Source organism: Podarcis bocagei, assembly GCF_964188305.1.
Source record: "Podarcis bocagei genome assembly, chromosome: 2".
Taxonomy (NCBI): Eukaryota; Metazoa; Chordata; class Lepidosauria; order Squamata; family Lacertidae; genus Podarcis; species Podarcis bocagei.
The window spans coordinates 112,266,923-112,292,914 of record NC_138126.1 but is presented as its reverse complement, the minus strand read 5'-3'; the positions used below and the strand labels follow the sequence as shown (position 1 = coordinate 112,292,914).

Genomic DNA, 25,992 nt, shown 5'->3' with positions numbered 1-25,992 from the left:
TGAAAATAGGCTTGGAGTCTAAATCTTAACAGTGAAATAAAGTAAGTAACCTCTTATCTGCTGACATTTTGAAATTAAGTACAAAACGGTGGGACACGTCTCTTTAAAAGGGAAACCCAAATTCACCCCTCACCTTTTGTTCCAGAAGGTACAGTCCGCATCAAATTAATGAGTTCTGCTTACTGCTTTGAAAGGAAGAAAAAACAAAACACACCACACACCTTTGATCTTTTCAACATGCTGTTATGGTATATGATTAAACGCTAGTTACGAGACTTCTATTCAGTCAAATTCTTATGTGAATAGTTTGTGTTCTTTAAACCTACTTAAGATATTATTGTCTGTGCAATGGAACACATATCAAGGAAGTTTGCTTTTTAAAAAGTGTGCAATAATGTGACGGGACACGGGTGGCGCTGTGGGTTAAACCACAGAGCCTAGGACTTGCCGATCAAAAGGTCGGCGGTTCGAATCCCCGCGACGGGGTGAGCTCCGGTTGCTCAGTCCCTGCTCCTGCCAACCTAGCAGTTCAAAAGCACGTCAAAGTGCAAGTAGATAAATAGGGATCACTCCGGCGGGAAGGTAAACGGCATTTCTGTGCGCTGCTCTGGTCATGCTGGCCACATGATCCGGAAGCTGTACGCCGGCTCCCTTGGCCAATAAAGCGAGATGAGCGCCGCAACCCCAGAGTCGGCCACGACTGGACCTAATGGTCAGGGGTCCCTTTACCTTTAATAATGTGACAGCGGGGCTTGTCCCTACCCCATTTGCCCACCTGCTACTGTGGGGTAAAATGAAAGTATGCTACTTGCTGCAGCAGGTGGAAAGTCTGTGTGTGTGTGTGTGTGTGTGTGTGTGTGTGTGTGTGTGTGTGTGTGTGTACTGTATAAAAAGGATTGCAAAAGGAGTGGAACAAGAAAAGCTGCTGCAGAACTGTTAACAATGGATTTTGGAGGGGTCGCCTGCTTTGCTTTTTGCAGCATAACCGACTTTCACGGCACCTTAAAGCAGGGGGATTCCTGCCCTGCCCCCCGCCACATTCCCTTACGTGCCGCTTGCCAGTGAGCGAGGAAGGCCAGGGGGAAAGTGGGTGGAGCAACAGACGGGAGTCTTACTTTCTACAGTCAAGCTGACAGATAAAAATGTCATAGGTTTCTGCACCCACACTTCTCTCACTTTAGCTTCCCTCTCGCATCAAGGAATCCTAGGAACCAAAGTTTGAGAATTTTAGCTCTGTGACAAGCATACTGCAGCGCATGTGCTCTGTCACTGAACTGTTCTCTTCACCCCTTCATGTTATGATAAAGGGACCCCTGACCATTAGGTCCAGTCGTGGCCGACTCTGGGGTTGCGGCGCTCATCTCGCTTTATTGGCCGAGGGAGCCGGTGTACAGCTTCTGGGTCATGTGGCCAGCATGACTAAGACGCTTCTGGCGAACCAGAGCAGCACACGGAAACGCCGTTTACCTTCCCACCGGAGTGGTACCTATTTATCTACTTGCACTTTGACGTGCTTTCAAACTGCTAGGTTGGCAGGAGCAGGGACCGAGCAACTGGAGCTCACCCCGCCGCGGGGATTCGAACCGCCGACCTTCTGATTGGCAAGTCCTAGGCTCTGTGGTTTAACCCACAGCGCCACCCGCGTCCCTTACATGTTATGATAGATCGCAACAAAAACTGGCTCTTTAATTTAGTGTTCATTCACTCCACACCATAGCAGGAGTTTTCTCCCAGTGGAACCATACTTGTACACATACAATTCCCTGCCTGGGTTCAAGTTCAGCATAAGCCTGATTGGCCAGTGACTAGAATGTCAGAACCTACATCTTTTCCTCCAACTTCTAAGCTCTTTTAGACATCTTTCAAAAAGAATTTCCCCCTTCCTTGTTGTAAATGAAAAAAAAGCCACACATAAATGTGGCTTAGTGTGACGTGCGTATAAGGTCACAGTTTGTTATGAAATAATTTAAAACTGTTTACTTTAATGATCAAAACACAATTGAGGTCCAGTGTCTCTAATTATGGTTAGCCGTCTTAACAGCAACCAGCACCGGGGTTGCAGCAAATGACGCCTCTTCTAAATAATAACACTTCACTCGCTACAGGGCTGTTTCCATGCATTTTACCATATTGGAAAACTTTCATTTCAGTGATTCTGGTTTATATTCCTGTGGCTTTCTAAACGGAAAAAAAGGAATCCAGTTTCTTATGTAACACTTCTGGCTAAATGCACAATTCTACAAAGTTGGAAAGCAAATACCCTGCCCAATATAGACAGATGACTCAATTCCACAACTGATCAGGAAACAAGGGAATATGTTTGGGTTGCCTGTGGCACACTTTACTTGTCTGCAACTCCTTGGGGAAGTGAGAATGTTCGCTTGGTTGTATTCTCACACAAAAGTAATGCTAATAATGATTTCTAATATAGTTGAACTATCAGCACAGGAACATAGGAAGTTGCCTTATACACCGAGTCAGACAAATGGTCTATCTAGCTCAACTGGATGCCTCCCAGATATAGTTGTTTTCCAACCGGTTCAGACCAGTTGGAACTGGCCCAGACCGGTTGGAACAGGTCAAAGCCAGTTGGAACAGGTCCAGGCCGGTTCCAACCAGTCCAAGCCGGTTGGAACTGGCCAAGACCGGTTGGAACTGGCCCACACTGGTTGGAACTGGCTCAAGCTGGTTGGAACAGAACTAGTCTGGTTGGAACCAGACCAGACCGGTTGAAACCGATTCAGACCAGTTGGAAGTGGCCCAAGTTGGTTGGAACCAGTCCAGACCGATTGGAACCAGCCCAGACCAGCTGGAACAGGTCAAAGCCAGTTGGAAAAGGTCCAGGCCGGTTGGAATAGGTCTAGGCCAGTTGGAACTAGCCAACACTGGTTGGAACTGGCCCGAGCTGGTTGGAACAGGACTAGTCCGATTAGAACCAGCCCAGACCAGTTAGAACTGGCCCAGACCGGTTGGAACGGGTCTAAGCCAGTTGGAAAAGCTCCAGGCTGGTTGAAACTGGTTCAGACCAGTTGGAACTGGCCCAGACCGGTTGGAACAGGTGCAGACTGATTGGAACAGGTCTAGGCCAGTTGGAACAGGTCTGAGCCACTTGGAACTGGTTCAGACCGGTTGGAGCTGATCCGAGCCAGTTGGAACTGGTTCAGACTGGTTGGAACTGGTCCGAGTTGGTTGGAACTGGTCCAAGCTGGTTAGAACCGGTTCAGACCGGTTGCAACCGGCCCAGACCAGTTGGAATGGGTCCCGGCCAGTTAGAACCAGCCCAGCACTGTCAGAACCAGTCCAAGCCGGTTGGAACTGGTTCAGACTGGTTGGAGCTGGTCCAAGCCGGTTGGAATCGGTTCAGACTGGTTGGAACCAGCCCAGACTGCTTGGAATGGGTCGAAGCCATTTGGAAAAGGTCCAGGCCAGTTGAAACGGGTCCTGGCCAGTTAGAAAAGATGCAGACTGGTTGGAACAGGTCCAGGCCAGTTGCAAACAGTTCAGACCGGTTGGAGCTGGTCTGAACCGGTTGGAACTGGTTCAGACCGGTTGGAACTGGTCCGAGCTGCTTGGAACCAGTGGAGACCGGTTGGAGCTGGTTTGAGCCAGTTGGAACCAGTTCAGACCGGTTGGAATGGGTCCAGGCCAGCTGGAACAGATTCAGACTGGTTGGAACAGGTCCAAGCCAGTTGGAAAAGGTCCAGGCCAGTTGGAACAGGTCCCGGCCGGTTGGAACCAATTCAGACTGGTTGGAGCTGGTCCGAGCTGGTTGAAACCGGATCAGACCGGTTGAAACAGGTCTTGGCTAGTTGGAACAGATCTAGGCCAGTTGGAGCTTGTCCGAGCTGGTCCAGACCAGTTGAAACTGGTCCGAGCCGGTTGGAACCAGTTCAGACCGCTTAGAGCTCGTCTGAGCCAGTTGGAACCAGTTCGAACTGGTTGGAACCGGTCCAAGCTGGTTGGAACCGGTTTAGACCAGTTGGAACTGGTTCAGACCGATTAGAACCGGTCAAAGCCGGTATGAACCGGTCGTAGCTGGTTTGAACCGGTTCAAGCTGGTTGGAACCGGTCTAAACCGGTTGGAACTGGTTCAGACCGCTTAGAACTGGTCGAAGCCGGTTTGAACCGGTCAAAGTCGGTATGAACCGGTTGAAGCTGGTTGGAACCGGTTGAAGCTGGTTGGAAGCGGTCTAAACCGGTTGGACCTGGTTCAGAGTGGTTAGAAATGGTTCAGACGGGTTAGAACCGGTCGAAGCCAGTTTGAACCGGTTCAGACCAGTTGGAACTGGTCTAGACCGGTTGGAACTGGTCTAGACCGGTTGGAACCGGTTCAGCCCGGTTAGAACCGGTTCAGACCTGTTAGACCAGTCGAAGCTGGTTTGAACTGGTTTAAGCTGGTTGGAACCGGTCTCGACCGGTTGGAACTGGTTCAGACTGGTTAGAACCGGTTCAGACCTGTTAGAACCGGTCGAAGCCGGTTTGAACCGGTTCAAGCTGGTTGGAACCGGTCTAAACCGGTTGGAACTGGTTCAGACCGATTAGAACCGGTTCAAACCGGTTAGAACTGGTCGAAGCTGGTTTGAACCGGTCCAAGCCGGTTGGAACTGGCGAAGCGGGGTCCGAAGCAAGAAGCCGGGTGTGGACGGGAACTCTGGAAGAACAGGTCTGGGTGATGGCAGAAACAGGTTTCCAACGACGTTGCTCCCGCAACCTGGGACAGGGCTGACTGGCCTTTATCTCCTCTGAGGCCAGGGGCGGTCCCGGCCCACAGGTGACTCGCCTCTCCTGGCCTTAAGGTGAGCACTCCTCCTCAGAGAACTTAGTTCCCCCCGCCTCTCTGCCCTGAGCCTTTGCAGCTCAGAAGAGGCTGGAGGGTTACTGGACCCAAGGGCAGCTTCACTTTCCCCTGACAGGGCTGGGAGAGGCGCACCTGAAGGCAATGGGCCCTCAATCACCTCTGGAGCCAGAGTGGATACATCTGGTGTTTGCTCCTGAGAATCTGGCACAGGTGCAGGCCCTTCAGATTCAAGCCCCTGCCCTGGCTCAGCCGGCCCTGGAGGCGGGGACTCCTGTGCAGGCTGGGACTCCTCAGGTTCAGATTCTGAATCAGATTCCCAGGCCATCACAGCAGGTTTGTACCGGTTGAAACCGGTTTGGGCAGTCCAAGCTGGTTGGAACTGGTCTAGACGGGTTAGAATCGGTTCAGATAGAGGCAAGCTCCTCCTCCTAGGGTTTAACTTGAAAAATAAATTGCCTCTCCAGCACGTGGTGCAGACTTCTGAAGAACCACCCTCTGTGGCAAGGTTAGTGTTTTCATGCTCAGGACTTCCAGGATCAGAAAGACTTAAAACGTTTAACTTTTTTCATTTAAAAAACCGAACAATGCCACAGAGACATAGGCATGCTCCCTGCTCATTTTGTCACCATCTTTCTAAGAATTTCGTTAGCCACTCTAAGCTCTTTTTTCCTTTTTTTGAGAAAGGGCAAGTTATAAGAAAAATGGTGATCAGAAGTTTGTGCTGCAGTGGGAGCGTATTTGGATGCTTTCCTGCAAACTTTTGGCACAGGACCTAAGAGTTAATTCATTCATCCCTGTACAGCAGGTTATTCTACCCTCTACACCTGCTGTGGGCCAGCAGCAGGCCAGCAGCAGAGACAGCGGTATGGGTGCAGGGGGAATAGAGGACTAGGAGAAATGGAAACCTGGTATTTGCCAAAAAGCTGCCAATTAAGAACGCTTAGGCTCCCCAGAGGAGTAAATTTTCAAGGCATTTGTAAGACGAAGATTATTCAAATCCACTTCACAAAGCTGAAGTCTTTGTTTACGGATAGACTTCTTTCCACGTACTTCATTTTTCATTTCAGCTTAAGTATATTCCTAATTATATAAAGCTTAACCAAAACAAGCTACTCCAGGGATTATATTCGCTGAGGAAAACACCTTTCTCATAGCATCTTCCTAATAAGCGAGTCAGTGGATCTCTTTTACTTTCAAATGTGTGGCTTATATACGGCAGGGGACAACTAAAAGGCTTCACTGGGAAAATCAGGATAAGCTCGCTTGCTCTAAGCTCTGTAAAACATGAATTTTCTGCTGCTGAATTTTACGAGGTCACCTGCTCTTAGCTCCCCCTCTCCCCTTACAAGTTGAACACTGCACTAGGAGAAAGGATTTTTTTTAAAAAAAAAGCTAAAAAATGAATCACCACATTTTGAGTTGGCATGGAGCTGCAAGCAGGATTTGGACGCAGAGCTTGGATTCCTTGATAGCACAGTTGGCACTTAGATCCATTGGTGAACACCAGCAAAAAGAAGCAAACACACTCAGTATTCAAGGATATGGAAAACAAACATGCATTCTATTCTAACCACTACACACTTTCGAGCCAACAGAACTGTATCATGTTTGCAATGGTTAATCCTGCAAGCTAGATTAGTGGCTTTGTCCCTCCAGTTGTTGCTGAACTACAACTTCCATCAGCCCTAGCTAGCGATGCCAATGTCACTGGCTGAGAGTTGTAGTTCGCCAATATCTGGAGGGACAAAGGTTCCCTACATCTGTTGTCTATGTTCCAACACCCACTTGAATCTTCTCAAACCAGTAGCTGAGGTGTGCTTGATTAAGCTTCCAAGACAGAAAGTGAATGTGCTCTAAGCAATGAAAGATGAAAACATTCGCTGCCCTCACTCATTTCTCACTACTACCCATGCCTCTAATGTACTTGATTCGCCTTGGTGTGTTTGAATATCCTTTTCGCTGTTGTAAACGCTTCGGTCTACAACCAGGTAGATGTTGTTGCCCTCCGGTGGACTGGCAGGTTTGAGAATTTTGTTGATGTAATAGTGATGCTTCTCTAAATGAACTGCTTTGCCATTTATTGCCCCCATCCTATTCTAACCTACAGAGTTCTGTGCTTCTGGAACACACCACAATTTATTAATGCTTGTCCTATGAGAACAATTATTTAGACAAGTTAAATTGATAATAAGAGTAGGGAAGTCATGCCTAAGAGCTCAATCTCTTAGCCAGAAAGTCCCTAGTTCAAATTTCTCTTCTCTTATAAAACTCAGCGGTTGCCCTCAGACAAGTTACCATTTTTCAACAGTCTTCTATTTTGGGTATGAAGCTAAATACATCATATGGTCATAATGGTTTACCAAGATGTGCTTTGAACACTTTTGACAGCATTTTTTTACCTTCCGAAAGCCTCTTATCTTTCTTCTGCTATTTCCCTTTGGCCTGCAAAGCCAAGCCTGAAGTCAAGACTAAGCTGTTTGTATTATCCATCGGGTGTCTCAAATAAATTTTCCATTTTGTCTTACTGGTCACAGCTGCACAGAGAACTTAAGATTACACAAGCTAGCCAGAACTATACCAGTTCCACTTGCTAAACGCTTTAGAAATTAGATCTGACATACTCTGAACTCATCTGATCAGCCCACATCACCACAAACTCTCTTTAATTACAAGAAATAACAGCACAAACTAGAGACTCGCCGTCTTTTAAACATGTACGTCATTTTTATTTATACAAGGATAGAGAAAGACCGTAGCAATTTTTATTGGAACTTGCAATCACCTAGGATTAGCACTGCTAATTAAATTGCTAGAAATTTAGTTTAGGATCAGACGATGGGATCCTGACCGGGAGCAAATTAAACCTCCCATCCCTCACCAAACATTAAAAGTAGGGGACATCTAAATGTACGCATGACGTACAGTCAAAATGATGCTTCTCTCAGGAGGACTGGACCTCTCCATTCTCTAGTGAGAGGGAGATACAAGCCCAGTTTCCCCAAATGTAGTATTTAGATAAGATGTAAAAAGAAAATAACCATCCCAGCAGTCTCTCTTAATGGCTCCTCCCATTAGGATCACTCATCTCGGTCTCACAATTCACAGCAATTTGTCTCATTGCCAGCATGAAGAGTTTTGCTGTTAGGAGTAAGGCCTGGCTAGCAGCATTCAGGGAGGGCGAGGGGGGAGCAAAAGCTTTTGGGCTGGGGTTCTTGGAAGACATCCCCCCTTTTTAATTTTTTGCTTCTAGGGCTGAAAGTCTGCCCATGTTTAAGGACGGCACCAGAATAAGAGGAGCCAGAGAGTGCAAAGGAGGTGGCAGCAGTAGTGAGGTTTGCCAAGGCCATGCCTGGAGATCACGTGTGCATTTTCCACTAAAGCCTGACCCATGTCACGTGGCAGAAAGCAAGGGCAGGAGAAGCGCTAGGGAGCCGCTTTTCCCAGAAAGGAATGATTAAAGGAAGAGAAAAGTGGCAAAGGGGGCAGCAAGTGTAAACGTTCCTTTGTTAATATCTCTAGCTAGGTGTGTCCTACAATCTCGTCATCCAGTTTTGGGAAGTGGCAGAGAGTTCGTGCTCTTCAGGAATTGGCCGCCTCATATTGGCTTGACCTAGGTTTCCGCTGCGGCAGAGCCTTGGCTTCTTTGCTGAGTGTGCCCGAATGGGACTGTGCAGTTGGGGCTGCCACACCAGGCTCAGAGCCAGTTCCATTGGTTCCTGTGGAGTAAGTCTGGCTGAGGCTGTTTGCGTTTCCAGCAGGTGGCCGGGACCTGGAGTTGGACTGGTACCAAGGCCCGCTTCGGTACCGATTTGAATTGGGGTGTGGGGGCCCATTTTGGCGTTGCCCTTGGGCCCTGTAACCTTGACCAGATCTTCTATTACCCTGGAAACCCTAAAACGGAAAGAAAGGGAGGATTACTGTGAGCAATAGCTATGGCAGCCGGCAGGTTTTGCCACATTCAGCAAAGAGCCAAGACACACAATCACCAAGGATATTCCGCCGCTAAATCAGTATAACAAGAATGTCTTGCCAGGCTCCTGTTTTAGGAGTGATTCGAAAAGGACAGTGCCCACTCCCACATCTATTAACAGAGTTAGAGCATTTAGACAACTAGGGTCAAGTTAATTAAAAAAAAAGATATTAGTGATGACAAACACATCTTTAAACCTGCAAGGCATCACTTGAGCATATTTGTACAATATATAAAAAAATGGAAGAGAGCATTTTATATTGGATACACTTTCTAGTTACAGTGGTACCTCGGGTTACATACGCTTCAGCTTACAGACTCCGCTAACCCAGAAATAATACCTTGGGTTAAGAACTTTGCTTCAGGATAAGAATAGAAATCGTGCGGCGGCGCGGCAGCAGCGGGAGGCCCAATTAGCTAAAGAGGTGCTTCAGGTTAAGAACAGTTTCAGGTTAAGAACGAATTAAGTACGAAACCAGAGGTACCACTGTATTAACAGATTTTCATTCTATTTTCAGGGAATATGGATTTAAGCATATTTTTAAATTTTCATGCAAATGAACACAATAAAGGCAAGCCTCTTCCGATCAGTCCAGCATACAGGAAAAAGGTTGCCCATGGGAAATTAAGATGACGACTTCCACATGCCCCTGCCTATTCAGTGGTTCCTAAACTTTCCCCCCACGGACCACCTGAAAACCACTGAGGGTCTTGGTGGACCACCTTAAGGCCTTTTGTAGCAATTGCAATGCAGCTAGATGCTGTATGATTGTTAATTGTATTTTTTCAGATACACCACAGACCATCCCAATGAAATCTGGCAACCACGGTGGGGGGAACCCCTGCACCACAGCACAACTGCCTTGTTTATTCACAGCCATGAGGAAGCATAGCTCCCTCTACTCATGGCCTGCTAAAAAGCCGTTTAGGGTGCATGAATGCATGCAGAAAAAGAGTGGAAGAGACACAGAGCCATAGCCCTTTCTGGGCCACAAGGAGCCCAGGGCTTTGGTAGTCTGGCCTTTTGTGGCAGCCTCCCTGTTGCAAGGCTGGCAGCGAATGCAAAGCTGAGATATAAACAAGAGGGGCTGCAGCCACTCGTTCTTACACTACAAGCAAAGGCCATTCAAAGCAACGTACTCATGGTCCACCCACATGCCAGTTGCAACCACAACAGGCAACATTAATCCATTACCTCACGGTAGGGCTGATATGGACGGCTTGTTGCATTTGCAGAGGCTTCTGCAGGGGGTGGTGGTTTCTTATTGGTCGTCGTAAGGCTCGGAGCAGAAACAGAGGCACATACTGTGCTTGCGGCACTGGGCTCATCTGGGCTGCTCACAGACGTGGCAATAGAGCTGCAGCGTGACCTGGTGGAGTAGCTGTTCTTTGGGTGCGAAACTGAAATAAGAACACAAGGCAAGCTCTTAGGAAGAGGCTGTCATAATCTGAATCCCCTGCACACATCTTCTATAACAGAGTCAAAGGAGAATTTACCTCCTCTTGACAACAATGAGAGATAAAGTGCTGCATATTCAAAGGTGATATGTTACATGGGGGGGGGGGAGTCTTCTCTCTGTATTCCTGCAGCACCCCTGTGGTAATATTACAAACTTTTCCCAATAGAGAACTCAAGTGGTGGTCAGCCACAGGACTGTAGCCAAAATGCAGCAATTCTTGCATAAATCCCAAGGTTTGCAGTCCCCCCCCCCTTTAAAAGATAAACACCTTAAAGTGGCAAAAATTATGCATTGTCAAATAGGGACTGAATTTAGCCACTGAATGTAGAGTAACAATTGGAAAAGGAGCGATACATCAAAAGGAAAGGAGTGAGGGGAAAGGTTGAATGGCTACGTGGGGTTAATTCTAAAACAGGAGCCCACCTCCTTTTAGGAGGGAGAATGAACTGCAACATTTCGTTGCAGCCCCCACCTGTTTCCACTTCATTAGTACAACCATCAGAGCTCTGAAGCAGATGACCTCCCAAGGACAAAAGACAGACGAATGGCAGAACAGAAGTTTGAATTTGAAATGTCCAAATCCCCAATAAAGCCTTACTTAGCAATTCCCTCTTCCTCTGCACAGACAATGCTGAATTTGGTGTCACAGCAAAACATGGCATTGTCACACCTTTAGGGTACCATAAAATTATTTCTTTTTATAATAGCTTTGGAAATGAGAGGAAGAACTGATCTATACCACACACACACACACACACACACACCCCGTTGGCTCACCTTGCCCAAAAGATTCAATGCTCCTCTTGAGTGCATCTAGGTCACAAGTGAAACGAGCCACTCTTCCAAGATCTTCATCGTATTTGCGCTCACTAACAAAGTGCTAAAGAGGAAAATGCCGGCATGTTAAGGTTCCATTAATGACGTTCTGTTAAGTATGTTCAGGGTTTGAGCCAAGCTGAGGCCCCGATGCCAAGAGATCTGCCAAGGCATAGCTTGCAAGAGTGTGTCCAAGGTACATGCTACCTTCCGGATTCACCAACACAGCTGCAGAAAACTAAGCCCTCCAATTGCAAGGAAATCCCATTTATCTGCAAGCGTTTTCAAAACATTCATTCCAGTGTCATTAATGCAAGGTTACCAGATTTTTTTCAATGAACACTTTTCAACTTCAATGGATTTTGTATGGGGACTGATTTGTAAATCCAGGGACTGTCCCTGGGAAACGGGGACGTCTGGTAACCTTACATTAATGGTAATTTACATGAGATGAAAATTATGCATGGTCTTGCTGGTGGAACAGTGTGTCTGAGCTCAATGGGATGTTTATGCAATTTTGTTCTGCCCTCTGGTGGTAGAAAAAAAGAGCATTTATTGGAGCTATGTGTTTGAAGCAAGGATGCTTGATGCTCCATGATCAGATAGATTATTCTACTTTTTAGAAAACAAACGTGAGAACAAATGTAAAGAGAAAGCACAGGCAAAGGTTTCTGCTTGGTAGCTGAGAGGTTCTTGTCTAGACTGGAATTTCTCTCTAAACGAGATGCTGAACACCAGTGAAGTGCAAATGTTTGTCAGGAAAAAGGGGAATGCAATGTTTTGAAATGCATTATGCAAGCAAATGAATTTACATACATTTATTTAATCTGAGCACTTTATCTTGGTTTTCTTTAGAAATAAAAAAAGATCAGAATGAGAACTTTTAATGAAACCTTAGCTTTGACTAGATGGCCACCGATTGGGGATATTGTAGCAGTGGATTTCCTGCATTGGCAGAAGTCTGGAATACCTTGGAGGTTCTTTCTATTATTCAGATGGAGGAAAAAGTTAGAACTTCAGACACCCTTGGAAACACACCTGTGCAGAGTTGGTTCCGGAGACTATCAGTAAGAAGAGATTCCTTATGAAGAATGTCTTCTTTCAAAGGTTCTCTCGCTACCAAGGTGAACATCGGCACAATTCCAGCAACACGTTTCAAGAGGACACCAAGTCTCTCTCCCCCCCCTCTGTGCAACCTTTTCAGACCCAGGACATGTATTTTGGGGCCCAATTTTTAATCTTTTACCATATATATGCATGGTGGTAGTGCTCCTGTTGCAACCCACCTCGAATTAGGCCACTCCTAGCGGTGCAGTGATAAAACCGCTAGCACATCAGCAAAGCTATGCAAGGCCTGGTATGGTTTTAAATTGGGTGGGCAACCATGTGCTGAAATGCCTGCCTGCGAGGAAGGGGGTTGGACTAGATGACCCTTGGGGTCCCTTCCGACTCTACAACTGTATGATTCTGTGACCCACCAGTTGGAAGACCAGTGCCTAGCCTAGTCCTCTCAACCCTGACCCTATCAAGGTCAAACATTCTCCAGAGACTCTTCACAGCTCAGGTATGAAAGAGCACTCCTTAACACAAAATGGTATGATGGACTGAGCCTGGGCCATCCTACATGCAAAATATACCGTATTTTTTGCTCTATAAGACTCACTTTTTCCCTCCTAAAAAGTAAGGGGAAATGTGTGTGCGTCTTATGGAGTGAATGCAGGCTGCACAGCTATCCCAGAAGCCAGAACAGCAAGAGGGATCCGCTGCTTTCGCTGCATAGCGATCCCTCCTGCTATTCTGGCTTCTGGGATTCAGAATATTTTTTTTCTTGTTTTCCTCCTCCAAAAACTAGGTGCGTCTTATGGTCTGGTGTGTCTTATAGAGCGAAAAATATGGAAAATTCAGCTAGAATTCTCCTGTAACAGGAGGATACCAGGGAATTAAGCTATGGCTACATGGTTACTATTTCTGACTCTACTTTGCTCTGACTTCTACATCAGCTGTTTAATCCACAATCATGATTAATGGTAAGAATAGGGCTAGCATAGCACACAGAAGTCCAAGGTTCACCTTTATATCAGCTCTAAGCTCTACCAACTGCTCCTCGGACATTCGGACAGCCACATCAGTCATCTTCTTCAGCGCCTCTGCCTTCTTTTGCCGGCTGCTTAGGATGTCCACTGAAATGTAAAGGAATGCAGACCAAGCGGTTATGATGCCCAAGGCAGTTACATAACCAGCTCAGTGATACTAATCACTGGCTCACTGATATTAGCAGCTCATTGCAAGCAGCAAATTAATGAACAAAACTGAAACCTACATTAAAGCAGATGCTAAAAACGCCAACTGTACGTAGCCCCAAAAGGCCAACTCTAGGGAGTAGGAGTTCAATAGTTATGAGGAATCCACCTAGAAGGCTTCCACACACACTGCCCTGACTTGGACTAATTGCATTTGTTAAACTGGAGCTTTCAGGACTAAACATGATGCAATATTGGAGATCTACGGATAGGATCAAATGCTAATAGCGCTAATAATAATAATAATAATAACAACAACTGTGTACATTAATGCAATCTTGCTTGTACGTGAAATGCCAAGGGTTGGGAGTGGTGTTAACCCTTTCCCCCCAGGATTGATTTCCTGCTAAATAGCTACCTCACTGAAGCTGCTACTTTTCCAATGGGGGGGGGGGGATGCAAAAGGTACGATATATGCGCCTGTCTTTGACATTATAATGGGACACAGGGAGGAAGCAATTTCTTTGGTATGTTATGCCTAGCCATTTAGTTCTTTAAAATAAGACCCATGCACCCAGATGACACAACTGTTGATGGAGCTATTGAGGTGTTCCTGAAGTCTTCTTATAGACAAGCCTCATTGAATTAAGTTTCATAATCAAGTTCTCACACCAAAAATGAGACTCCAGTGGGTAGCCTGCCCATTGTCTGTGCCCTAGCCCTTGTTCGGCCTGTTGCTCAGGTTAGTTACAGCAGTGGAAACTGCAGTTTTGCCCATACCTGCAAGTATTTGTACTCAGAATTCACTCATTTAATGCCATTTTTGCCTATGAGATAGTGGATTTTATATTTGGAAGGGACATGGAATGGGCTGGAGAGAAGGTCTGGCTCACTGTTTGTTTTTAAGTCACTGCATTTCCATACAAAAATGCTATTAACACAATTTCTTTAAAAACAAAACAAAATACTTACTTGCTTCTGCTTTCACTTTGTCCATTTCACCTAGAAGGGCTACTTCTCGATCCATGAGACTAGGAAAAAAAGGACGATAAAAGATAGAGGTGAGAGGGGCAAACCTTTTACACTCATAGCCTGTATATTGTCAGACTGTGGACAAAAAACAAGTCTGCTATAAACCCTATGCAGAAAGAACAGGGACAAGAGGCATGTGAATTGTTCATGCTGTTCAGTGAGCTTGAATGGATCAGTACCAGTATAAAGAATGAGCCAACAGATGGCAGCAGAAAACTGCAAGCCCTTTCCAGAATTTGTGACATAACTTTATTGAGTGCACAGAAACACGACACGAACAATCAATTCACTGCCTGGAAATCAGAAGAACCTTGACTTTGAGGTTTAAGCTCTGATTCTTCAGAATGTTCTACAGTTCTAAAGGTAAAGGGACCCCTGACCATTAGGTCCAGTCGTGACCGACTCTGGGGTTGCGGCGCTCATCTCACTTTATTGGCCGAGGGAGCCGGCATACAGCTTCCGGGTCATGTGGCCAGCATGACTAAGCCACTTCTGGCAAACCAGAGCAGCACACGGAAACGCCGTTTACCTTCCCGCCAGAGCAGTACCTATTTATCTACTTGCACTTTGAGGTGCTTTCAAACTGCTAGGTTGGCAGGAGCAGGGACCGAACAACGGGAGCTCACCCCGTCGCAGACATTCGAACCACCAGCTTTCTGATCGGCAAGTCCTAGGCTTTGTGGTTTAACCCACAGCACCACCTGCGTCCCTTTTCTACAGTTCTAGGTGGTCTTAATTCTTTTGCTGCAAATGCTGTTGCCCACATAATCTGAAATGGCACCTCAAAGGACCACACACAGCCTAAGGCAACTGTGTCTGACACAGGAAGGCTGGTTCTCTGGAGGGAAATCGATTGAAAGAAAGCTTAGCATTGTGTTCTGTTCTCGTTCCACAGTTTGGTATGTCTTACGGAAGACAATATGACAATATAACATCTTTTTAAAACCAACTGCAACGCCTGTGGTGTTACGGAACAATTCTGCTGTGTCAACCATCACAGCATCTAAAACTAAAATTCTTCCAAAACCGGTTGCACCTGTGACACCCTTCCTGCTTTACATACTGACATGAATTGGTTTCCTCAGAAATGGACAGAAAAGCATTTCATTTGTCTGCACTGACTTCAACCCGTGCAACAGTTGTTCCTTGAAACCCACAGGGAATGTGGAAGAGATTCTTTCTAGCAGACCCGTCACTGCGTTTTAAGGAAAGGGCAAATAATCTTGGTTATAATGTAGAGCCAAACTGACCCCAGGCTCAGTGTTTTATCAGTCCTGTGTACAAAAGCCTCCCTGCAGGAACCTTCTCTACTTGACATTTATTGAAGGAGGTTCCCCTGGCTTGCTTCCAAACAGGCACTGTATATCCCTGTGTCACGGAACTGAACTTCCTGGTTTCTGCTGATTCCACCCTCACCCTTCCCATAGCAACCGGGACACACAGACTTATCTGAGCCAGGCTGCTGAACCACACTCGGGTCTTTGACCTTTCTGAACGTGACGCAAGTGTGAGTCAAAGAGCAAAGAATTAATTGTTACAAGAGGAGGACTTTTTAAGCTAGCAAAACTAGAGCTCTCATTTTGCAGAGATTATAACCCACAGAAAGGGGCACTGATGGGCGAAAATAATGCTTGACCAATTGATTATTATTATTTATTAAATTTGTATACCGCCCTATAAAGGTAAAAGTAAAGGGCCCCTGGACGGTTAAGTCCAGTCAAAGGCGACTATGGGGTTGTGGCGCTCATCTCATTTTCAGGCCGAGGGAGCCGGCGTTTGTCCACAGACAACTTTCCGGGTCATGTGGCCAGCATGACTAAACTGCTTCTGGCACAATGGAACAATGGGAGCTCATCCTATTGAGGGGATTCGAACCGCGGACCTGTCAATCGGCAAGCCCAAGAGGGTCAGTGGTTTCGACCACAGCGCAGGTCTCAGGGCGATTACATCATAAAATCACAATGTAAAAACACGAAATACATAATAAAAACAAAAGCAAACCAACCCCCCCCTCCCCAACACATTTTAAAAGGGCATTGGATGCCAATCAGCCAAAGGCCTAGTCAAAGAGGAACATTTCCCCCTGACACTTAAAGGTGTATAATGAAGGCACCAGCTGAACTTCCCTGGCCAGAGCATTCCACAGATGGGGAACCACTACAGAAATATGCTAATACTATGGGCAAAACTGCCTCAGTCACTTTTCCCCTCTGGAAGAGCCCACTCACCCGAGAGACAGGGAGGAAGTGCATGCGAATTTTGAGCCTTGGAAAGCACATGAGTTGAAAAAGGAAACTGGAAAGAGTGTCACTCTTCCAACTTTTTCCTTCAGCAATGTGTGCTTTTCAAGGAAGACAGAGATGACTGCCCTCGCCACCTTTTGACCAAGGGGCTCAGATGTTTTGCCATCTGACCAGGGGAAGACTTCAAGAGCAGCACTGAGCCCATGGGTGCCCCACTGGCAACCCCTGAATTAAATATCTATTCCTTCAGAATTTAGTTATGCCACGTCAGAGTGCACAATTGCAACAAGGGCCTCACAGGGGATTTTTAAACCGGGAACCATTGGCATACAGATCAGGGGCTTCACGTCTTCAGCTCTTCCCCCAAAAGGGGGCTTTCCTTGCAGTTGTGGGCATTTCAAGACATGCATAGTTCAGCGGCTTCAAGGAACAATGGGAGGAGATTGTGACTGCCTTTAAAGCAGAACTGTCATATGATGTTTCAGGGTCCAATAGCTTGGATTGGTAGCCAGGTTTGTAACATGAAGACCACCACCAGCTTCAGTTACTGGTGGCAGCCTTTCCAAACAACCACCATCAATGAGAAGATACATTTGACCACGTACACTACCTACATGACTACCTTACAAGTGACAGGCCCCAAGGAAAACACTCGTAAAAGTAAAGTGGTTGCCTTTTTCCAAGACATGTTAAACTTATTCAGATCTGAATAATTCAGCTTCTACAGGTGTTAGCATACCAGCTCTGAAGTTCTGCAAAGGCCTGTTTCATTTTCTTAATGGAGGCATCCATTTCTTCTTTAACTACAACACGATACCGAGCCAGTGACACAGTGCACCGTTGGAGGTCTTTCACTGATTTTTCAATATTAGAACCTGCCGGGGGGAAAGAAACACACAAAGCCTTCTAGTATTAGTCCATCCAAGTTTTCCAAATTGCTATAAAAGCAGAGGTGACGAACTGGATCCGCCTGAAGGCCCAATCCAGAACTGGCCAATTCTCCATGGAGCATTTTTGACAGGTGCATGGGACCGCATACCGGTAAATCCCTTGAAGCTAGGCAATTCAATTTCAAAAGGAAGTTTTGGGCACACACTCTAAGGGGTGCTCTTCCTCTCTTCCTTCACATGAATTAAGCCATGGCTGCAAAGGTTCCTGGTAAAAGCGGGCCTGCATCCGGCACAAAATTTAAATTCAGCAGCAAATGTAAGCCCTGCCTTCAGTAGAATCAACTCACGAGTTCCCAATCAAAGTTCCTAGGTGAGACTCATCCTAGTGGGGCTTGCATTCAGCAATGAAATTAATACATAGTCAACTACTGACTAATTGCCATGAAGTACCCATTTGATTTTTTTAAAAAAACCAACAGATTACCAGATTGACCAGAAGATGATATCTTGACTTCAAGAATACGCCAGATGCACTGGACTGTGTGCACATGTGGGGCATCTAATTATGAATTAAATTTCAGAGTTTTAACTTTGAGAAGGCGTTTCCCCCTAGTAAACTCAAATCTGTACAAGCGTAGGTAAAGGTAAAGGGTCCAGTCATGACCGATTCTGGGGTTGCGGCGCTCATCTCGCTTTATTGGCTGAGGGAGCTTCCAGGTCATGTGGCTAGCATGACTAAGCCGCTTCTGGTGAACTAGAGCAGCGCACGTTAACGCCGTTTACCTTCCCGCTGGAGCGGTACCTATTTATCTACTAGCACTTTGACGTGCTTTCAAACTGCTAGGTTGGCAGGAGCAGGGACCGAGCAACGGGAGCTCACCCTGTCGCGGGGATTCGAACCGCCAACCTTCTGATCAAGCAAGTCCTAGGCTCTGTGGTTTAACCCACAGCGCCACCCGCGTCCCTTGTACAAGAGTAGTTTCTTCTAAAAGAAAAGATGAAAGACTCAAGAGAGAGCAATAAAGGTTATAGACACTCTGCCTCATCTCTCCAGCAGAGCACATCTCCATGCTTATTTCCATCACCAAGGCATGCTGAAGTGTTCACCCCCTGCTAAGCTAAACTGCCAGTTGCTTGTTATAGCCCTTGTTACTGCGAGAAGGTGAACCATTGATGCTGGGAGCCGGATGTTCATCTCTCCCCGAAGTTAGGGATAATGGCCATGCTTAGAATCAAGGTCTTGGAGGTCCTTGCTGCTGACAGGTAGAGACAGGAACAGAGGAGACTAAAGGAAGGAATGGTAAGAAACTGCCGCTTCTCATTAACCACCAGGTTTCTTTGAGATACTGGCTCGCGTCATGGGAAAAATGTACACGATCTTGAAAAGTTTCCAGTAAGGAACATCATAAAAAAATATGGGATAGTACAAATTCTAAATGATATGAACAGTGGGCAACGATTGAGCAGGAAAACCAACTAATTAAAGGATTTCAGTTAACCAACTCTGTGTCTTAGTTTTATAGCAGCTGGAGGAAAGGCAGTTAACAGACAGGGTGTCATCTATAGCCTGCTCAACAAAGATGCAACATTCCTATTAAAGCGCTCATAATCCTCCCACCACTAGGCAATTTAATTAAATTCAATTTCAGCAGACTGTCTGCCTAATGCGCTCTGCAAATGAAGCCCCGGCTTACCTAACACATTCTGTACCTTACAAGAGGTCTCTGCAGCCCAAATGGAAGCAGAGCTGGAATTCAAGTTCAACAGGGAAGAGACATTTCGCCTGGTGACTTATGTTCTCAAATCATCCAGGGGATAAGCCTCAGAGCTGGGAGACTGCTCAGTAATTCTGCATGCAATTTCTTCCCCAACCACAGGACTTGCAGAACAAGCATAAAACTGGACAAGAACTACAAGGGTGGCAGCAGTCTGACATTAAAGCAGGCTTGGAAAGTTACCACCAAGGCAGTGGGGAAGGAGGTGGTGAGCTATCAGTTTCAATCTTCCACAGGAAGATCACAACTCGGGACCCACCAGGTGCAAGATACCAATGTAGCAGCTAGCACAGTGTTTGTGTTAAAACACAGTGGAAGACAAGGATGGTGATTTATTGTTTAGAAAACGTCTTCTTAATGCATTTTTACAAGATAATAAATGGACATAAAAATTTCAATGCTGTGCTATTACAATTGTTCTGTCAGCACACATATTTCTGTGTGCTAGACGGAACCATTTTTCCTTCTTTTGCTGTTCTAATCCCAAAGCTGATTTGAGGAGGGCAGTGTATGGAGGAAAAAAAGCTGAAAAAAATCACTTTGCACCAGTGGGACTTATATTGCTGGTTCCTGCTAGTGCAATTATTTAGTTGAATCTAGCCCAAAGAGCTGCAGAACAGTAATATAAATGATTAATTTATATTGGGCTGAGGAGCAGCATGCAGACATGTTCCTAAGACTGCTGGACATGAACAAGACAAACAGAATACAGTCGTACCTTAGAAGCCGAATGGACTCCATTTGTGAAGTCCGTTCAACTTCCAAAACGTTCGACAGCTAAGGCATGGCTTCTGATTGGCTGCAGGAGCTTCCTGCAGCAAACTGGAAGCCACGGAAGCCGCGCCAGACGTTTGGCTTCCGAAAATCATTTGGAAACCAAAACACTCACTTCCAGTTTTCAATCGTTCGGGAGCCAAAACATCCGACTCCCAAGGCGTTCGACTTTCAAAGTACTACTGTACATCTCTAATGCCTTTGTATACACTCTTTATAGCATATGGAACTAATAGCTAACAGCTTTCAATTTTATATCCAGTTTTCAAGATCCCATTGATGTGGGCACATTTATTTCTCTCATCTTTTATACCACCATTCTTCAAGGAGTTGGGAGCAGCATATATGGTGGGTCAGGTTCCTCCTCTTCTACCTTCATAGAAGCTGTGAGGGAGGGTCAGGCTGAGAGTGACTTGGGACAATGTTATCCAGTGTTGTTTATGGCTGAGCAGGCTCTTGACCTAGGTGTCTTTCGGATCCTAGTCCAATGCTACCCATTCCTACCCCCATAGTGAGACAAGAGGCGGCACACATTAAAACTGTTCAGCCCAGTAATTAGAACAAATGTAGTCACTCTGTAGCTGTTTCCAGATCTGCTCGGCGAAACTATGATGTGCTCAGCGAAGCCTAGAAAACGAACAACAGAATCATGCAGCAGTCACAGATCCCACCCAGCCTACCTAGCTTTTTGTTTCCAGAGGAGGCAGGGACCTCATCCAGCATCGTCAGAGATGAAGGGGCAGGCGAATGGTTGCTGGATACAGGCCTGGAAAGCGGCTTGCTAGAGCTTCTCAGTTCAGGCTGCACCCGGAGAGGCTGGGCATTCTGGGAAGACCGTGCGGTGGCAGGCTTTGGACTGAGGTCTGCTAGCCCGTTTTCTAATGTTACTAAAGAGGGAGGAAAAGAAGGTCCTACTTCATGCATCTGAAGATCATAACACAGTAAAACAGTGCAATTATGTAAGCCAGGGTTCCCAAACTATTTTTCTGAGGCACCTCTTTATAGTTTTGGCAGAGCACCATATTGCCAGAAAGAACAATCTGCTATGAACACTCATCTACCTAGAAGATACACTAGCAGCCATCTCTATGAAGCCACTTCTAAGTGAGCCTTTAGTGCAAAATTTAGATACCCAACCTTATACAGTCATACCTTGGTTTTTGAGCAGCTTAGTTCTCGTTTTGGCTCCCAAACGCTGCAAACCTGGAAGTGACTCTTCCGGTTTGCAAACTATTTTGGGAAGCCAAATGTCCAATGTGCCTTCCGCAGCTTCTGATTGGCTGCAGGAGCTTCCTGCAGCCAATCAGAAGCCGTCCTTTGGCTTCCGAACCTTTTGGAAGTTGAACCGACTTCTGGAACAGATTCAGTTTGACTTCCAAGGTACGACTGTAGCAGAATTTGCTCCTATTGCCATCTCCTACCTCTGGGAACCTGGAATAGTTTCCACCGTATTTCCAAAGAACTAGCTGACCTCCTTTCTGTTAAAAGTGCTAAACAGCAAAAAAGGTATTTCATCTGTTTTTATTATTATTACATATTTAAGCACAGCGGAAGGGAGAGAACAAGGCCCTCCTATTTCTTTACACACACAAGCAGCAGTACTGCTTTTCGGCAACAACCTGACAGAGAACTAACCTGCTCCATCAGGCACCTCAGGCATTGCAGGCTCGCCCTCCTCCAACTCTCTGGCATCTATGGAAAGCGCATCCAAACCTTCGCTGAGTGAGTCCACAGACTCTGTGTCATTGGCCGAGCCATTGACATGGTAACCGTTGATCCCACCCTTATCAGATGAAGCTACAGACTGTTCTTCTTCGGTGGATGCTGGCTTGCTGGGCTCAGGAAGGCTGGCCCTCGATTCTGCAGGAGGCTTTGGCTTAGTTTTCTTCTTTTTGTTCTAGGGATTAATACATCCACCCCACCAAGGGGGAAGGGAGAGAGGAAAGAAAAACGCTAAGCTTAATTTCCAGGATCATTCTTACTACTTGAACGTCAGATAATTAGATACTTTATAGCTGAACGTCCTAGGCATTGATCCCTTAAAAGTGGGATGGATTTATTTAACAATTAGAACCGACAGACTGAGATTAATGTGGCCCAAGTGTACTATGCATGGCAACTGTGCATAGAGAAAGACTTTAGTGCAGGAGAGCATTAAAAATACTGCTCTCAACCATCAATTATTCTGAAGGACTGGCTGCACTCACAGATGTGTGCACACCACTATTTTGTACAAATGCAGAAAAGGCACAGGATGTGTCACTGGGCTCTCATGGGCTCTGAGAGTTGCAGCTTTCCATTTTTAGCCCTTGCAACTGAAAAGGTGTGCTGGACAGCGAGTGAGAACCACACTGTGAAATCTTAGAAGCCAGGGACATGGCTGAGTAACATTTTCACTGGCCAAAGGGATAACAATTTAATCAAGAAATCAGAAAACTACCCCTGAACCTGGAAGAAGCCTAATAGACAGGTGCCAAGGAACAGTTTTGCAGGACTAGGAATTTTTTTCAGCATGCCAGCTGAAAATGTTCCCACATGATACCGTCTCTCATGAATGGTTTGTGGTTTTATATTCTGTTTATTCTGTGAACCAACCTGCAGGTATAGGGCAGTATTTTACACACACACACACACACACACACACACACCAATAATGCTAAGCAGAAGTGAATTGTGGTTTTGAAACTTTGTTCCAAAAGCTACCAGACACTGGAGTAGTTTCTCAGATCAACATTATCTAGTGATAAATACGCAGTGCTGCCTTACGACAAATTCTCTTTTTCTGGCGTCATTGCCGTTTGGTGTGAGTGGTACAAGAAGATGGGCTTAGAAAGCCCCATGGTCCTTCCAGAAAGACTCCAAACCAACCCAATACACTGCAGTTCAAGACCAAATTACGGCTTACCTTTTTCTTTCCAGTTACTGTCCATTCTTTCAACACTGCACTGGCACTACCTGTTTTCGAAAAAGAAAAATCGTAAGCAGAAATGTATTATGAATTATGCGTTATGAATGTGAAGTAGAAAGGAGATAGTAACACGAGATATTAAAAGAGAATCTAGAGTTACATAAGTAACTGATGTGGCGCAGATAGCACATGAAGGGAAGAATTATATATTTCTTTTCTGCCCATGGGTTGGAAAGCAGACCATCCTCTTATCCCCAGGTGTTTTCTGAGAGTTTTTGACCAAAAAAACCAAAGAGAAAAATATAGCAGAGCCTGAATTTCCATGAAGTTAGAGCCAGGAAAACGAAGGAGGGATGAGGATTTACGTACAAGGGGCATCCAAATGCTCTTGTAGGAATTTTCTCTTTCTGTGTTTGATATTAAAAGTCTTTGTATGTTACAAAGTGCCTGTTTGGTTTGGGCACAAGAAATGTCAGCGAGAACTAGATAAAACTGATACAGGCTGCTGCAGAGATCTAATTTGAACTCAAGTGTGCCCCTTCTGAATCACAGTATTCCATGCAATGTGTTGCAGCATGCATGTGCTGGAGCAATAAAACTGCATTAATACAGAGGTGTTTCCTGGCACTGGAAGTACAGCCTACTAACTTCCAAGTAACTAAAAAATTATTTCTAGCCATTGCATAGATAATTTACACATTGGTTGATTTTTTTTTTTATGGTAGTGTAGCGACAAAAGAGTTTAAAAACTCTGTGCGTACAATTCTAGTTTCAATCCTATACCGAAATATGGCCCTTTTGTTTCATGTGGATCCTAAATAGATTCTGAAAGAGTATATGCAAAGAAAGAAAGAAAGAAAGAAAGAAAGAAAGAAAGAAAGAAAGAAAACATATTCAGGAATGAAACCAATGTGCTGCTCGTTCTGAGAAAAGCCAAGAAAAACTCTCCCTATGTAGTCTAAAGACAATTACCATTTAATGAGAGGTACATTTGGGCTGGCCACCAAACTGGCTCTTGTCCAGCCTCAAGTAATAAACATTGAAATGTTCATGTACCTACATAAGCATATACAAAAGAATGAAGCAGGATAAGTGGGAATTTATATGGTCAAGATGGTGCAATATAGAACCCAGATGCTAAAGCAAAATTGTACTGATCCAAGCACACAAACTTCTGAGCCGAGAAACAAATTTCTAGCCCACGTTGACTAAAAGTAAAATCTAGAAATGTATGGCTGCTTCATTAAAAAGTTAGAATACAGTATTTTGGGGGCTTTGCACACATATGTCCTACATGAACCAAATATTTGTTTTAAGTATGTATACTTGTGTGAAAGTTGCAGGAATATCTATTTTGCCACAATGATGCATATTTGGATGTCATGATTGCTTGTGATCTTTGTAAAATAGTTGCCCAGGAGACTTTCCCCTCAACAGTTTACAGAGCTAAGGACTGATTTTCCCTTTTATGTGGATTGTCTTTGCATGTAAACATGCAAAGGAAATAAATGTTCAGAGTGGAACTCTTTACTCTTACACCCTTCCTTCTTTTCCAGTCTTTCTCCATACCAAATTCCACACCCCAAATGTTACCTTCCTGGTCCCCAACAAAACCAAGAATCACAAACACCCACACCAAATAAACTAGGTGCAAAAGTGAAGAGTTTGTAACTGCACATATTCACAATGCAAGGCCCGTAACCCCTACCCACCATTTATCCCCATCACAGATGACAGCCAGCATCTGAGATAGAACCTGGTTATTAAAAAACTCACCTTCCATGAAAGCCTGCACCGTTCGATCTACACAGTTATCAAAGTGCTGCAGCACCAGGATAATTTCGTTGTTGCTGCGGTTGGGGACTATTGCTCTCACAGCACTGATCTATAAAAATGAGATATGCAGGTCACATATTAACCACTTGCTTCCAAGTCAAACATTTCCCCTTGCTTCCAACACAGGAAACTAGTTAAGTTTCTTTTCTTCCAGCTGATGTCAGTTTCAGTTTTGCTCTGGGAACAGCCCATTAGTGTTGTTTTCTCTGGCAATGTTTTTCTGAAGCCCATCCCAAGGAAGCAAACCTCTCACAGACGCTATAGCTGGAAGCGACATGAACACACAGCAGTACTGAAGCCACCTGGGTCCCTTTTGCTTCAGTTATTGCTGCAACGCTTACATTATGACTCAAGATGTTGCCAAATGCAACTGGCCAGTACATCTCTGCCCCCAAATAAATGCTAGCTCCCCCCCCCTTTTTTGGGGGGTAATGCACATGTTTCTTTCACGGCTTTAAAGTCATTTGCAGGAATGGCAGAGGAAAGGAGGCAAGGGAGAAATGGAGAGTTACAGAGAGATCATTTCCCCCCAAACCAGTAGTACAGGAATCAAAGAATCAAAGGGGGTAACAGCTTTGCCTACAGCAGAGGTCTCTATCTACTCCAAATTTCTGTCCGTCGCAGATCATAAGAATCTAGCAGCAATATAACATGCCAAACTCCCAGCTACAAGAACTGTTCAGGAATTCCTTACCTTCTCTTTCATGTTTTCAAAGGTACCTCCTTGAGCCATCACAGTATTGGACTGCACATCAAAAATAAATCCTGATGAATCTGATGAAGTGGAAAGAGACACAGAATATTCAGAATGAAAGGAACCAAGAAGATGGAAATAAACTCTCAGATAAATTGTAGATACACACTGTGCTGTGCAGAAAGAAAATAAAAAGTAGGCTGGAGATTATGCTAAAAGGTCTCATCCAATCCCTGGTGACAAGAGTATGCAAACACACCTCACTAGAGAGGCAGGGTGCACAGGGGTTCCACCTGTTGAACACTGCAGCAATTGTATACACTGCCTTGAAGCAGAACTCTGAAAACAGCCAGCCTTGGCAATATGGCAAGACCAGCCCCAAATCAGACTGCCTGGGAAGAGCTTGTGATGAGTTCTGAAGGTCAGAAGCTTAGTCTGGTATATTCCTAGGCATACTAAAGCTTATCTTCAAGATTTATCATTGGGTTAGACACACCTTCAACATAGCTTTGCGAATCCTTAGCTCTACTTCAGAGCAAACATAACGGCAGCAGAA

The 25,992-nt window shown here is 45.3% G+C and overlaps 1 protein-coding gene across 4 annotated transcripts in view; it reads right to left on the bottom strand.

The window, feature by feature from the left end:
- Positions 1–7,499: 7,499 nt before the first annotated feature.
- The window catches only part of SPATS2 (spermatogenesis associated serine rich 2), a 47,009-nt gene continuing 28,516 nt past the window's right edge, over positions 7,500–25,992 (bottom strand). For all 4 annotated transcript variants that reach the window (XM_081181407.1, XM_081181408.1, XM_081181405.1 and 1 more), the window contains 11 exons: positions 25,437–25,516; positions 24,683–24,791; positions 22,904–22,953; positions 21,634–21,895; positions 20,679–20,885; positions 17,299–17,434; positions 14,257–14,315; positions 13,115–13,224; positions 11,006–11,108; positions 9,964–10,169; positions 7,500–8,689 (listed from right to left, as the gene is read on the bottom strand). In XM_081181407.1, the coding sequence (XP_081037533.1) occupies positions 8,378–8,689; positions 9,964–10,169; positions 11,006–11,108; positions 13,115–13,224; positions 14,257–14,315; positions 17,299–17,434; positions 20,679–20,885; positions 21,634–21,895; positions 22,904–22,953; positions 24,683–24,791; positions 25,437–25,516 (1,634 nt within the window). In that variant the 3' untranslated portion in view covers positions 7,500–8,377. The remainder of the gene's footprint in view (positions 8,690–9,963; positions 10,170–11,005; positions 11,109–13,114; positions 13,225–14,256; positions 14,316–17,298; positions 17,435–20,678; positions 20,886–21,633; positions 21,896–22,903; positions 22,954–24,682; positions 24,792–25,436; positions 25,517–25,992) is intronic.